The 14,459-nt window shown below is 35.5% G+C and overlaps 1 protein-coding gene across 1 annotated transcript; it reads right to left on the reverse strand.

The window, feature by feature from the left end:
* Positions 1-1,036: 1,036 nt before the first annotated feature.
* On the reverse strand, positions 1,037-4,780 carry LOC112454943 (DNA-directed RNA polymerase II subunit RPB1-like). Its single transcript, XM_025016593.1, has 5 exons — positions 4,633-4,780; positions 3,696-4,091; positions 2,737-2,879; positions 1,233-2,041; positions 1,037-1,073 (listed from the first exon to the last, which is right to left on the reverse strand). Exons 1-5 carry the CDS (start codon positions 4,778-4,780, stop codon positions 1,037-1,039), a joined length of 1,533 nt encoding a protein of 510 aa, XP_024872361.1.
* Between the last annotated feature and the right edge of the window lie 9,679 nt (positions 4,781-14,459).

Consider the following 14,459-nt stretch of genomic DNA (forward strand, 5'->3'; position numbering starts at 1 on the left):
TTATGATATGGTTTGTTTTACAAATGTATGAAAATTAGAACGAGCCACTTGGCGCGAATTACGGTTACGATCCAATAAATTCACGAAAAATCGCTTATACGAGAAATGAAAGGATCGTCCAAGGCAATTGGAGAAGGCACGTGTTAATGCACGCTCTCTAGAGCCGTAGAAAAACGTACGTTGTGTTCCAATTCGTGCCGATATATCGAACAGTAGGAGCTCTCGTCGGCCATCTCTCAACGCCGCCGCAAGATAGGCCGTATTCCATGACGATACATCTCTCCGTAAATCAATCATGCTCCAATTCCTCGCGGAATGATCTCCTCTTTTCTCCGTTAAACGGCGTTAACGCATCCCTCCGGCCTCCTTTCGCCACCTTCCACGGCGCTCCACTCTCTTTGCCCTTTGGAGAACGCGAAGAACGCGTGCTGCAATCTAGTGACTTCGATATAAAGCGTATGGATTGTGTGAATTTTGCGAACTCTTTACCGTCGATAGAAATTTCCTATAAAGATAATTTCTTCTTTATTTTATCTAATTTCTTCATGAATAATTAATATAATTCCACTTTCTAATAAGATTAGCTTCTCAGATTTAGAAATCTATGTTTTTTATTTACTTATGTGTTCATTTAAAACTGGGTTGGGAAAATTGGGATTAAATGTAAAAAAATGTAAAAAAATATGTGCGAGAGAGAGAGAGAGAGAGAGAGAGATAAAAGTTTAGCTTGTATTTATTTACAAATTTGAAAACTATTGTTTTCTTCGTAGCGTGATACATAAAGGGGTAAAGTATGCAAAATTTGCAGAATATAGGATATATTAAACGTTTAATAATACTTACTTATTTATTTCACTTTAGATCATTATTATTCTCGAGAAATCGCTTTTCAAATTTGCTTACTATAATAATTCTGCGGTTATTGCTTAAAGTTTTAATTTTATTGCACAAATAGTGGAAATAGTGGAAGATTATAATTAACATGGTGATGATTTAATAAAAGTATTTTTTAAGTTTGATGCGCGGTGAGCGATCCTTAGGGCAAAATGGATGGTGTTGGAGACTCGAGATTGCTGAAATAAAAAAAATACATCAGTATTTAGTCACTGTTCTACAGATATTCGTATCAATATTTACAGTATCTATTTTTTATTTCTTTTGAATAAACTCGAATATACTATATATATTCAGGGAACAAAGTTTTAGAAAGTACATTTAAAAAATGGCCTTACCATACTGCAATGTTGAAAGGCTTACAAGAGTCTGATGATACATCGTACGAGAGTCCCGATGGACAATCTACCACTTCAGGCTTGTTGCTCTTACAAACTATCACCTTAGTACAAAAGTCATTAAGCTTATACACCTCGCCGTTATTACATATTCTCAGTAGCTCGGACGGTATCTCTTGGTGCAGGGTCCATGGATTCGCCAAACTGGAAGTTTCCATCACGTCATGCTGCGTAGGCTGATCACCTAATGCTGGACTATCAGTTGATATGTCTTGTTTCTGTATCTCTTTGTCGATTTCCAATTCGGTCGCCAGGTTTCGCTGATGCCAGGGATCGGACTTGCCCTTGTTCAGCCAAGGATTTCCAGGGTACGAAACGGGCGGTGATGGATAAGAAGGTTGCGGTTGATAGCTCGGTGGTTTAGGGGAATAGGTTGGTTGCGGCGCATAAGTCGGTTGTTGAGGCTGGTAAGTCGGTGGTTGAGGCTGATAAGTCGGTGGTTGAGGCTGATAAGTCGGTGGTTGAGGCTGGTAAGTCGGTTGTTGAGGCTGGTAGGTCGGTTGTTGAGGTTGATAGCTCGGTGGTTTAGGGGAATAGGTTGGTTGTGGCGCATAAGTCGGTTGTTGTGGCTGGTAAGTCGGTGGTTGCGGAGGATAAATCGGTGGCTTGGAAGGAGTGGGCGGGTTGATCGGGGCATAGGTAGAAGACGACTGCGGAGATTGAGTCGGCGGTTGTGTAGGCCTCAGTGGTCTCGGCGTGGCTGCGCCTTTGCAGTCCACATTGCGTTGATAGTCGCAGACGTTTAATATCTGGAAAATAAATTCTAACTAATTCTAACTAATACTATACTATATATAAGTATGTATGTAATACTAATTTTTTTATCAATAAAAATCAAAAATTGAGAGAAAAATTGTGATAATAATCTTACATAATCCTTTCTCTATAAAGATTTATACAAAATATATTTACATAAATTAAAAATAATAAAGTAAACGTGAAATGTATTTTTATAATCTATTAATTATTATCGATTATATTCATCAATTAGATTTCAACATTAGGTTTTATTTTTCTAAATGTTTTATATAAAACGTTAAAATATTAAATTTGTAAATATTAAAATATATTTTAATGTTTTATAATTAAGTTTTTTTAGAAATCAGTGTAGTATACAAAATATATAAAAATTTATAAATAAAATACGGAAGAGTTGGATCTTTTTTTAGAACTTTTATGGTTTTTATACTGTTTTTCAAAGACAATAAAATCGTGTCTTAATGATTTTATGTGTATATTACATTTGCACGGTTTGTAACATCAAAATTATTATAAGATCTTATATCAATTTAATCTGTCTTTTTTAGCGACATATGATTTTAACTTTTTTTTCCAGTAAAAATAGATTAGATAGAATATATAAAAAGATTTTGCGAGATCTGTTGCTACGTCATTCCGCGATTTAAAATTCGGCGAACGTTTTTTTTTTAGAATGAATCCTTACGTCACTGTAGACCAGACCGAGAGGGCAATAAAATTTGATCGGTTTGCCCGCGGCACACACGTAGAATTCCGAACAGTTGGTCGAGCTTCTGTAACGTCCGTTCGGGTCCGGGCATAGCTTCGATCCCGCCGGCAATGCTGGTTCTGTCAAGTAATAGAATTATTTTTTTACTCTCTTCATCTGTATTTCTCAGATCATTAAGAATCTAAAGAGACAACGTTTTTTTTTCCTCCAAATTATTGAACTTTTATATGAAAAGTCTCAATGGTGTTGTTATACAATAAGTAATGAAAATTTAATACATATTCAAATTATTATCACTGCAGAGTATTATCGACACTCTTTTACCGCTCTCCTGCTTCTTATCGATCCTTTGAAGCAATCTTTTTTAAGCCTTGCTTACAATTAGCTGATTAAACGAAATCGCGATTAAAGAGGTATATTAAGCTATTTAAGCCAAATTATCAGAACACAAAAAATTTTATATGAAATTAATTTGCTAATTATTTGCTATTTTTGCTTTTAAAAGTAATTTTTTTTGCTCCAGCTATTAAAAAATTACGAAGGGCTGAATAACTTAAGATTAAGCTATCCAGCCATTGTAAAAAAAAACATATACATAAGTCAAAGCGAAAAGTTAATAATACCAAAATTATTTGCTACTTTTTTGCTATTTTTTTCTTGCAAAAATAATTTTTTTGCTCACACTATTGAAAATTTACAAAGGGTTTATAAACTATCCAACTTTTCGTAACTTTTTAATAGCTGGAGCAAAAAAAATATTTTTAAAAGCAAAGAATAGCAAATAATTAGCAAATTAATTCCATATAAAATTTTTTGTGTTCTGATAATTTGACTTAGATAGCTTAATATACCTGATAATCGAATTGGTCATCGCGATTACCGCTCGCAATTGTGAGCGGGCGATTCGCACCGCGTGATTAATCGATCACACTCACTCGGCGTAGCGGGCGGTCGATCACCGCACTTGACGTTGTACGCGAAGTCACAGTAACCGGCGACGTCGTTGAAGAGTAGCCCGGCCGGACAGGTCTGCTCGATCACCACGTCATCCCAGCAATTTAAATAGTTGGCGCAGTTCTTCGGGCTCGAGTACTGGCCCCGCGGTCCCAGACAGCCCGGCGGGGGTTTATATGGCGGTGGTGCCGGTTGCACCGGTGGTGAAATGGGATTCGGTAGCTCGTTCGTGTCGCCCGGATTGCTTGGAAATCCTGGGTATTGCCTGACGCTATTGAGAACGATTCTGTTGTTTCCCGATGTGTCGTTCTTCCAGGTCCCCGCGCGAACATTCAATTTATGGCTGTCGAAGTTATTCCACAGGGACAATTCTAGTTCTGAAATTTAATGGCGATTGTTCTGTTCCGCGAGACACTTCTTGTCATAGGATTAAGAATAGAGAAAAATAGCAAAACAACGATTAAGTTGCTAATAATAAATAATAGAAAATGTTATTTTATGAATTGACTTGTAAAAGCAACATTAATCATAAATTTGGAAAAATTAAAAGAATAAGAATTATTTATACTCAGTCAATGATAAAAGATAATTGGTAATGTATAATTTATTTATACGCAAATTATATAATTTACGCAATAAAATAATTCATAAAAATTGAGAGAAGCTTTCTAATTGAATATTTGATTGAAACAAAAATTAAAATATAACGCATTAAATAGAATATATATAAAAAAAGAGATTTAAAAGGTACTTGAGAAAAAATTAGAGTAACCTTTAAATTAACTTTAGCTTGAATGAATTTATATGTGTGTGTGTTATTATTAATTTACTCGTAACTTTCTGTAATTGTTTCTATAATTGTTATAAGAGCTTTCTGCAAAATTCTAGAGTTGCAATTTTGAAGCGGCTGACACTGACCTTCAGGTTGTCCAGCGAAGGCGAACTGTCTATCGATGAGCGACGGCGTTGTTGTGGTAGGACTCGTCCTAAGTCTGTCTCTCCTTCTAGCCGCATCAACGAGCCCTAGGACAAGGGCCACAAAAACCAGTATCACGTTCACTCTCATCTTCTCTCTGTTGTGCTCCTAGTTTTTCTTCTCTTCGTCTTCTCCCCTTCTTCACCGATGATAGTTGTCAGAGATCAGCGCCCTTCGCCAGGACGAAAAAGTTGCTCTTCTCAAAGGCTATCTCTCCGAGATGATCTTTGCGGGTGATCTGAACTGATCGACGGATCGGCACCGGTAATCCTTGAGATGGCGCGAATCAAGACGCACGGTGTCCTGATGCTGGATGGGCTGGACCTGATCGCTTCCAGGGCTTTACATAGGGCGGCCCCCACCGCCGCTCTACCGTAGGGTCCGCAGGACCTCAATTACGCGGCGGTGCGCCGCGTAGGACCCTCTTCTTGTTGCGCAGGAAGTGCTTGCGACCGTTGCTTTCGCACCGATTCGTTCATCCTCCTCCTCTTCCTTTTCTCGAATCTCCCTCCTCCACTTCTTACCCGAGGTTTCGAGAACTCCTCATTGGACGAGATTTAGGATGCACCCGAAGGATGCGTGCACGCTCACGGTGATCATTCGTTCTGTCCGAGCTGTTTATCTCTTCTTTTCTTTTTGTCGATCTTTCAAGGGGTTGTTACCGGGCGAATTTAGGACTTTAACCCTTTCATGTCGCGTGTTAAATTCATTAAACGTACGTTCCAAAGACGACCAAAGTTATAAAACTTTCATCCTGGACATATGGTCTCGGTAGATTCAACAGTGTTAAAAATAGCCCCCAATGGCTTGTGGAGAAATGTTTACTTAATTTACTGGCCTTGTTACTTAAAAAATAGAAGAGAAACTTATTGAGCGAAATTAAAGATCTTGTCGGAAATCTTTTGAGCTTTTTATTGTCGGCTTTAATTATCGTTGACAAACTAATCTGAATTACCAACAAAATCGAAAGCTTCAAACGCAAATTTTGTCGAATTGTTTTGTCGCGTCTGTGCTTGATTCTATCTCCTAGAACTTTGCTAAGCAATAATATCATTTAATAAGTGCATCATTAGGAGAAAAATTATCGCACATGAGCGAATATTTTTTCGAACTTATTAATTTTTATACAGTGTATTATACTTGAGTATTATATTTTTACATTTTTATAAAATAAAAATAATAAAAGAATTATTTAAGGAACTGAATAGATATGTTTTAAATAATAAATACAAAGCAACTTCATAAATATTATTTTCATAAAAAATATATTGATTATATACTACTGTCTTTTATTATATGATTTTTTACATTCATACTGGATTAGAGAAGTGGCTGAGAAGTGGCTCGCCAGTGCTCACACAAATCAGTATAATCCGTATAACATTTTTTTCTTTCGGCAACAAGGACGTTTTATGATAGATGATTTTATCCTTCGAATTTCTTGCTATATTGTCACTTTTTCTTACACTTAATTGATCAATAGGTCTGTTCGTTTCGCTGCACTTCTGACCTAGTGCAATAAGTTAGAATGAAACAAATATAGTTTCTTTTATCTAACTTATTATGCACTAGTTTAGAAGTGAAAACAAACTGGCCTATTGCGTTATTATTACGAACGCCTAAAAAAATAACAGATGGTCATTATTTTCCAAACAGCTCAATAATAGTGTATCGATTTCCACGAGTTAAAAAACCATAATGCACATTCGCAAATTTCGTGATGACATCAGCAACCGTTTATGGGATTTCCTGTATGAACAAGACGGTGTCCTGCGACTCAGGAAGATGAGGAAAAAATTCCACACCTGTGAGAAAGAGAGAGAGAAAGGGAATGGACCGCGCATCGGTATGCAAAGGTGGACGCACTCTCGAGAGGACTCGTTACGCATTCGTTACCCGAAAGTGTTCCGCGAATGGGTCCTGGAGGCTGCGTGAGCGCGGGCTGCGCCGCATGTAGGAGGCAGGAGGTCCCGGCGTCCTCCGAGTAGAGCTCATCGTCCTTTTTATTATCTGTTCGGATAAGAGATTCGGCGGTCCCGGCAATAAGGAAGAATTCCGGTCGATGCAAACGATGCAGCCAAAAAAGAGAAGGAAGAAGACGATCGACGTAATCCTGGTATATCCGTCGAATTTTCGATTCCTCCGCCTTCGAATCTCGCGTTCGTAATCTTGAGTCACTCGCGATGACCTCGCCCCGTTGCGTTTTTCTTCGGATGACGTGTGTCGTCGGCAAGATCTGCGATATTTAAGGACACGCATAATCATGCGGATCTTTTTGCATGCATAATGTTGGGACTTTTGGAGATGAGGAAAAAAGGAGCAAAATTTTAATCTGATTTGATGGAATTTTAATCATCTCATCTTAATAATTTTATGCATATTGTGATTAGAATAATATTACTTAGGCTCACAGTCATAAATACAATGTATCTTATACTAAATACTTTATAAGAAAATAATAACTTATTTTTAATTTACAGCTTAAATTTTCCAATCTTTTGCGTTTACTATCTTGGAGAAGTTTATAAAATTTATATATATATAATTTATATTGGAAATTTGTATTTTATACGTTCAGCAACAAAAGTTTTTATTATCTCTCTTATTTTTTACCTACCATATTTTTAACTTTATATATTTAAATTATTATACAATAACTTATAAATGAAATATTTAAACAAGCCAAAGTTGGAACGCATTTAATTTATAATTTATTATGCATTATTATTTGTGAATTAACTTGGGATTTATGAAATTGTGAAACATTAATAAGAATTTAATAGGATTCTCGCACGACAGCCGCTCGCAGATAGAGACATGTGACCTTACGATCCAAGGTGTATCACAAGAGTGACACCCAAGATAATCCCCCGTCTAATCCTAGCAAATTGACATTTATATCGCGCGTTCGACAAAGCCGTCGTTTCTCCGCCGTCGTCGTCGTTCGCGTCCGGTCGAGTCCTTGTCGTTGTTTTAACTCGAGTGGCGGCTCGCCTTAGACCTTAGACCGCAGGCCGACAAACTGCAGGGGGATCTAGGATGGAATGCCGACAAGAGAGAGAAACGAGACGGGAATCCCGCTTGCTGGACCGCGAGATCGGCTCAGGGAGAATGGAGTTAACCCTTAGATGCATAGAAAGTGCAACAAATGAGAAACAAGTCATAAACTGCAAGACGAAACAAGTTATAAATTCCAGAAACGTGCTCTTGCATCTCTACTGTTTAGTTATAATTCCTAGAGAAACTCTCTAATCTTACTGTTAAATTTTAATGAACATATATTTTTTTAATAATTTGTCTTGTACATATTTTTAATACTTTTTGAAACATTGAACGACGTTTTGATGCCGTATTAATCATTATATTTAAAATAATACAGTTTTGTCCGGTAAATAAGATTGTGCAGCTTTATTTTGTTGGCGGTTTTGCAATTTGATTTTTATTGTATTTAAATGCAATATTAATCTATGATCGTAATTAGATTTTATTACAAAATATCGATCTCGATATTTTTTTCTTCAGTGATGTCATGAACGTTAAATATTAAAGACCCTTGAATTCGGCGAACCTGAAAATTATTTTTGCTCTTGTCGAATCGGTAACAATGTTTTTTGTACGCGATGCCGAATCAAATACCAAATCGTATAATAAATTCAAAGTGGCTTACACGGCACGCCACTTACGTCCAAATACGAGGGCGATAGGTATCTCTGCCGAGAACTCGCAAATATCTTGTCGAGGCTTCTTTTGCGTGAATCTCTTTAAGTATCGATAATGAAAACGATACGAGAGATTTCTCAGCTTCTTCATATTTCTTTTCAAGATTTCGGTCTTTTTAAGTAATTCAATTTATTTTCGTATTTAAAAAATTTTTATTCTTTAACTACAAATGTTTAAAATCTTTATCTATATTTAACTGAAAGATTGTTCTTGTCAAAAAAGTAACAATAATTTTGTTTATGAATATATTGTATGTATATAAAGTTTATTCAAGAGAAATATATAAGTTGATTGAGTGTTTGAAGACTATCAGATATTTAACGTTACAAAGTACAAAGTTGCAAGGTGTTTTGGTCTCGCGCCGAGGCATAATAAGTTTTCGATGCGTACGGCGCAGTAGGGAGCAAATAAATTTAAACCTTCTAGAAGCAAAATGATTTTATGGCCGCGTAGAAGCAAAGTGGCGAACGCGCTAGCCTGAAGAATGTTGGGAATATTATTCCCTGTCATCTATGATAAATGGCTTTTTATGCTTTTACTTACAACAACAACTTTAATTTGCTAATACAAATAGAATACATGTGATATTACATTTGAATTAATATGTAATATTAAGAGTGTGATATGTGTTAATATCGATTTTTCGGTCTTAAAATTGTTTCTTGGCAAAACTTTTTTTATTTGCCAGAGAATGTTTTAACAAAGTGTATATACGTTTCTAAAAAATTTTCGACGCATTTCCTCGAAAGCAGATAAAGAACGGATTCTCCTTCCAGAACTTTGCTTAAGTCTTCGAATTGAGCTAAAGCTTTGTCTCGCGTTTGCACTGCACGCGTTCCGTTTGCGCAATGGAACTCGAAAAACAGGTTTGAGAAACGTTGTGTATTAAGGCAGGAACCATCCGAAGCGACGTTAAAAATGCAATCGACGCGCGTTGATACCGTAATGCTCATTCGAATTCATTTCGGGCGTATCGGTACGTCGGACGCGCAGGTTGAAGTGCACGCGCGTTAAGGAACGCGCCTGTCGTAGGTGGTCCGTTGCTACTCTTTACACATGTTTATAATTTAGCGCTGAATGATAGAGCGAGCCGCGGAGGGTTATAAGCACTTAGCGCGAGTGCGATAACTTCTTTCAACGATGTTATTACTATCGAAATAAAATGCATGTCAAGTAACATCGATTACGCTAAATTATTTTCACATTTCGTTTATGGGACTTCTTGACAGTAATAATGAAGAGCAAAGATATAACGTAATTATCGTTTAATTTTAAATCTTCTCGAATCTTTTTTCTCGCGAAACTTATTCTTCTTATCTTCCAGGTACCTTAAAATAAAGTTATGTAGTTGTAGATTAACTGGAAGTATCTTTTATTTAAAATGGTTGAAATTAACACGCTGGATGTCCGAAAGCTATTTATTTAAGACTTTTCCAAGTGCTGGGGCTTGATTCCAATATCCGAGTAATGGTAAATAGAGGTAAAAATATATCACGATTTTCATAGTGCATTTTTCACTTTATATATTTTAACAAATAAGCATAATTTTATTGAAAAATTTCTAGTTTATAAAATATTAAGAAAATAAAACTGTATAAAATATTGCAAAAGACAGCAGATCATCAGTGGTTGATTTATGGTGGATCGAAATAAGAGAAAAACGGACACAACCTAGAAAGGTCGTTTATTTTTTCCCTCGTTTATGATCAGTTTGTTTTTTATGATTAATGTTGGAGTACAATGACAAAATTCGTTTGAAGCCTAAAGCAGAGAGTCGAGTTTACATAAATAACATGCGTGATAAAAAACGAGCAGCAAATTGCAGAATCGACGATAAACATCGTCCGTGGGTGGATGTAAGCGATAAATTCGCGCGGCTCGCATTATTTTTTATACGAAACACGTACAGAGTAATGCAAAAATTACTAAACCTCAAATAAATAAGGTCAATTAAAGAAGCCAACATATTTTTATATATAACGTGACTTATTAAACGTGATCTAAATATTAAATATAAAATACGATAAAAAAATTATGAATTATTATAAAAAAATAAAAATTAATATAAATAATGTATTAATTTTTTTTATATTTTAATTAAGTACACGAGATACATAAATTATTATTTTTCTAATTACCTTGCAACTTTTTATCTTTTTGCAGATGTACGATTCAATTTTTAAGCTTTATCTTTAGCTGACGAGTGTCGCTTTTGAGACGCTCTATATAAGACGATCCTTTATATCGCGTTTAGATATTTGCACTTTGTGAGCGGCCGGCCTGTTAGAAGAAAAGGGTCTTTTTAATCGCGAGTCGCGACACGCAAGCCATCCTTATACGAGTCTAAAGTGGTAATATATGACAAAATGGCGATGTGTAGGCTGTTGTCGGTGATACACACGTAGGATACACATCTGAGATTACGCGTCGTATCGCCGCAGCACGGGTAGCTCACTAATGACAAATGCTACGCCTTTCGCTAACTTTATCATTTGCTTTCTGCATTCACAAACGAGAACATTTAATATTTCTGACAAGATTAATTGTCAGATATTTTCTGAGCAACACTTTTATTTCTTAGAGATGAGACAATTCGACAAGCTTATGGAAATTTTCAGTCAGCGAAGTATAAGTAAAATGTATAGATTAAAAAAATTGCAAAAATAATTCAATAAAAATGCAACAATGTATTTAGAAATATCTTAGAAAGATAACAAGAGGTGAATAATTTGCAGTCAGTTTTTCGTTAATAATAATTTCTACTCTATACATAATCTGAATCTTTAATTTAATTAAAAAATAAAATTGCGCAACACAATTGAGAATACATATGTATATATGACGAATTATTTGAGAATAATTAATGTCTCTCACAAAATTTTCAGTACTGTACATTCGCGATTATTCACTGGCTAAGTGTCCTATGATGAGAATATAATGATGGGAGTTATTTCGGGGAAGAGACTGTTAAAGGAAAAAGCGAGAAAGCGAGAGGAGGGGATGCGGAACGATGATAAAACAATTAAAAAGGATCCAAGGAGCGGGCAGGGCCGCGAGAGGGTTTCGTCCGACAAAAAAGGACGATGCAATAAAGAAAAATAAAAGGACAGAAAAACACGGTGGACTCGAACGCGCGTCCAAGGACCAGAGGTCCTTGCTCTCCGGGTCATAGCGGTCCACAGACTCCTCGCAACACCTTCCTCTCAGGTCTCTCTCAGAGGCTCTCAAGCCTGGCCTATTCGGGCCCCCCCCCCCCGGCAGGCCTATCAATATCGACGTGACCATATTGGGTTTACAATAGACGGAGAAATTCTTACAACAGATATCATTATGGTGGACACGCGATAGAGTATGATAATAGTTGTATGGAAGAGGCGATTGATGACTGGTAAGAGCGGATTGAGATATTTATCGCGCTGCAGCTATCTGTAACAAAAGCGATGATGGATTATCTCACATGTTACAATTTATCTTTCTACATTCAGGAAGATTACTTTTCGAAATTTTTTAATATTCATCTTTTTTGTGATACTCTTTAAACTTTAATAAAAAAAATTCTTTTGACCTGGACTATTAAAATTTTTATTCTGAATTTTAATAAAACTTTCGTTAACTTTATGAGGGATATTAAATATATAGGAAGGAATAACGTGATTTACCGGAATGTAATTTTGTCGTGACATTTCACCTAATTTACATAATCGGTGATATCATATATCAAGTGTCATACCGATGAAAGAGTTGGCCTCGCCTCCACGAGAGGCGTTAGAAAACATGAGACATTTCCTTGTTAATTACTTTCTCGCCGGGACACTTACAATCTCAGCATTTTACGTGATTGCACGCGACTGTAAGTTCCCCGCGTCGCGCGGCGCGTTTCGTAATTTCGCTTGGTGACAGGTGTTCGCGGTTTTCAACAAGGTTCTAATCCTTGCAACACCGTGGCATATAGGGTAGACAGAATCTTAATTCCACGCCTAAGTACTAAAATAGGTGTCATCGAGATATAGAATGAATTATTTTTACAGAAAAATATTTTAGATCCATGCAAAAACTATACAATAAGTATTATGGAATGTATAAAATATTGAACATTGTACAGTAATAGAAAGGGAAATATTGTAAAATATAAATCATAAAATGTAATAACACCATAATATGATTCTTTTGTTAAAAAAAAATTGATTATAAATTTGTCGAGGAATTTTTCAAGTCTGTATCTTTTTGCAAACTTTTTGAAATAGTGCATTAGCGAGTTATAATTCGCGATTTACAATGTTATGCACAAGATTGAAAATATTCTCGAAATAAAATTTTTGAATCACGACTTGAAATAGCTTTTGATTATGTAAGTTCGTCAAAGTAGAAATTTGTTGGCATGCGTCGTGCTGTTACTGCATCCAGTCAATTACGGCAATGTGTGTAACGCGTTAATGCGATTGCATCGCGGAAAGTTGCACTGTCGCGGAATTTTGTATGAGATTGGAAAGAGTGTTAGAGAGAGTATTAACTCTTAAACTTATATATATCAGCCATTCTCGACATGTTTCAATAATCTCTGAATATCTTTGTGTGTATATAATATATATAAATTCTTATATAAATCCTATTTTATATTATAAAATTAATTTATTAACTGTGCAAGATTACATAAATACATATTTGAAATCTAAAGACTCAAATAGTTTGAGTACAGGTAAAATAAAAATAATTTTATCTAAATCATATCTAATGGGAGAAAAGTATAAAAGAAATTTTTTTTATATAATAAATTTTTAAATGAGTTATATTTATCTATGAAAATTAAACGATATCTCTATCGAGATGTAACCAGTTTTACTCTAGTGTAACATGGCTTGCCACTGTTCAGGCGTTCTCTTAGAATGTATTGAAAACATTTTGTTATACTAATTTTTATAAGAATTAAAAAAAAATAACATTAAAAATTTCAAGTCTGCCTTTATATTTTATAATTATTAACCTCTCTGCTTTAAGTATATAAATATTCTTGAGAATTAATTTGCATTATAATCTCGTATTTCTTTCTATCATTTATTCTTTAAATTTATCACATTTTAAGTAATTAACAAGACTCAAAATAAGAAGCAATTTAAATTTTCTAATTCTTATTTGTTGTCTTTTATCTTATCCTTAATTTTATTAATTATTATTTTTATAATAAACTTTTTTAAAATTTTTATCTGAGAACTTTAGTTACGGGATAGAAAACACGAACATCCGCGTGACCGCGTGAGTAATTTGATACGTTAACGATCGACCTCCTCTTTTGCAAATCGAGGGTGGGATTGCGAGATAGTTGCGAAACTGGGCGTCTCATTGTTTCATTCTTATGTGTCTCGTTTCCTCTTGTGACCATTCCCACCGAGCATCGTGATAATTTTATCCAACAAACGTCCGTTTTTGTCCTCTCCGTCGTTGCCTTCACTTGCATAAGAGCACCTAGTGAAAATCCTTGAAGTGCCACAGGCTTGAACTCCCTTCATCCTTCCGGGAAACGTCGGTCATTTAATGCAATATAATGCAATATATATTTTGCTTTCTTTATTCATCAGCATTATTTATTCTTGTTTTGATTTAGAAGAACACAAAGTGAGGTTTCTAGCGGATATCTTTTAATTTCAAAAGTTGGAAAATTTCCGTCTTTGCAACTCGAACAATCTATACGCACTGCGAATGCGCGTTACATAATATTATAAATAAATATATTAAAAATATATTTATCTATCTAACTTCTGAAACGGAGGCAAATACATCAGCATTCTTAGAAAGAATTTTTCCAACTTGTGTGTAAAATCTTTTTCTCTTGATCCCGCAACTAGAAGAAAGCGAAGCGTCGAGCGAAGCTTTGAACAAAAAATAAATATCCTTGGAACGCCTCGAATTCCGTCGCGAATTTCCGTTGGAATTGGAATGTTGCCGTAGGTGAGCGATCAGGATTTCTTTGATGGTCAGGATCGGCGTAGTGATTTGTAGAAATTCCCGGTGGACCACGAGGAAACGAGTGAAAGGAGGCAAGGAGTTACTAATT

The sequence above is a fragment of the Temnothorax curvispinosus genome, unplaced genomic scaffold, assembly GCF_003070985.1.
Source record: "Temnothorax curvispinosus isolate PA1 unplaced genomic scaffold, ASM307098v1 QBEX01005552.1, whole genome shotgun sequence".
In the NCBI taxonomy this organism is placed as follows: domain Eukaryota; kingdom Metazoa; phylum Arthropoda; class Insecta; order Hymenoptera; family Formicidae; genus Temnothorax; species Temnothorax curvispinosus.

Coding starts and splice junctions, on each gene's coding strand:
- LOC112454943 (XM_025016593.1), bottom strand. CDS start 4,780: ATGAGAGTGAACGTGATACTGGTTTTTGTGGCCCTTGTCCTAGGGCTC. Junction 2,880..3,695: donor TCGACCGCCCGCTACGCCGA/GTGAGTGTGATC, acceptor ATTACTTGACAG/AACCAGCATTGCCGGCGGGA. Junction 1,074..1,232: donor CCTTTCAACATTGCAGTATG/GTAAGGCCATTT, acceptor TTTTTATTTCAG/CAATCTCGAGTCTCCAACAC.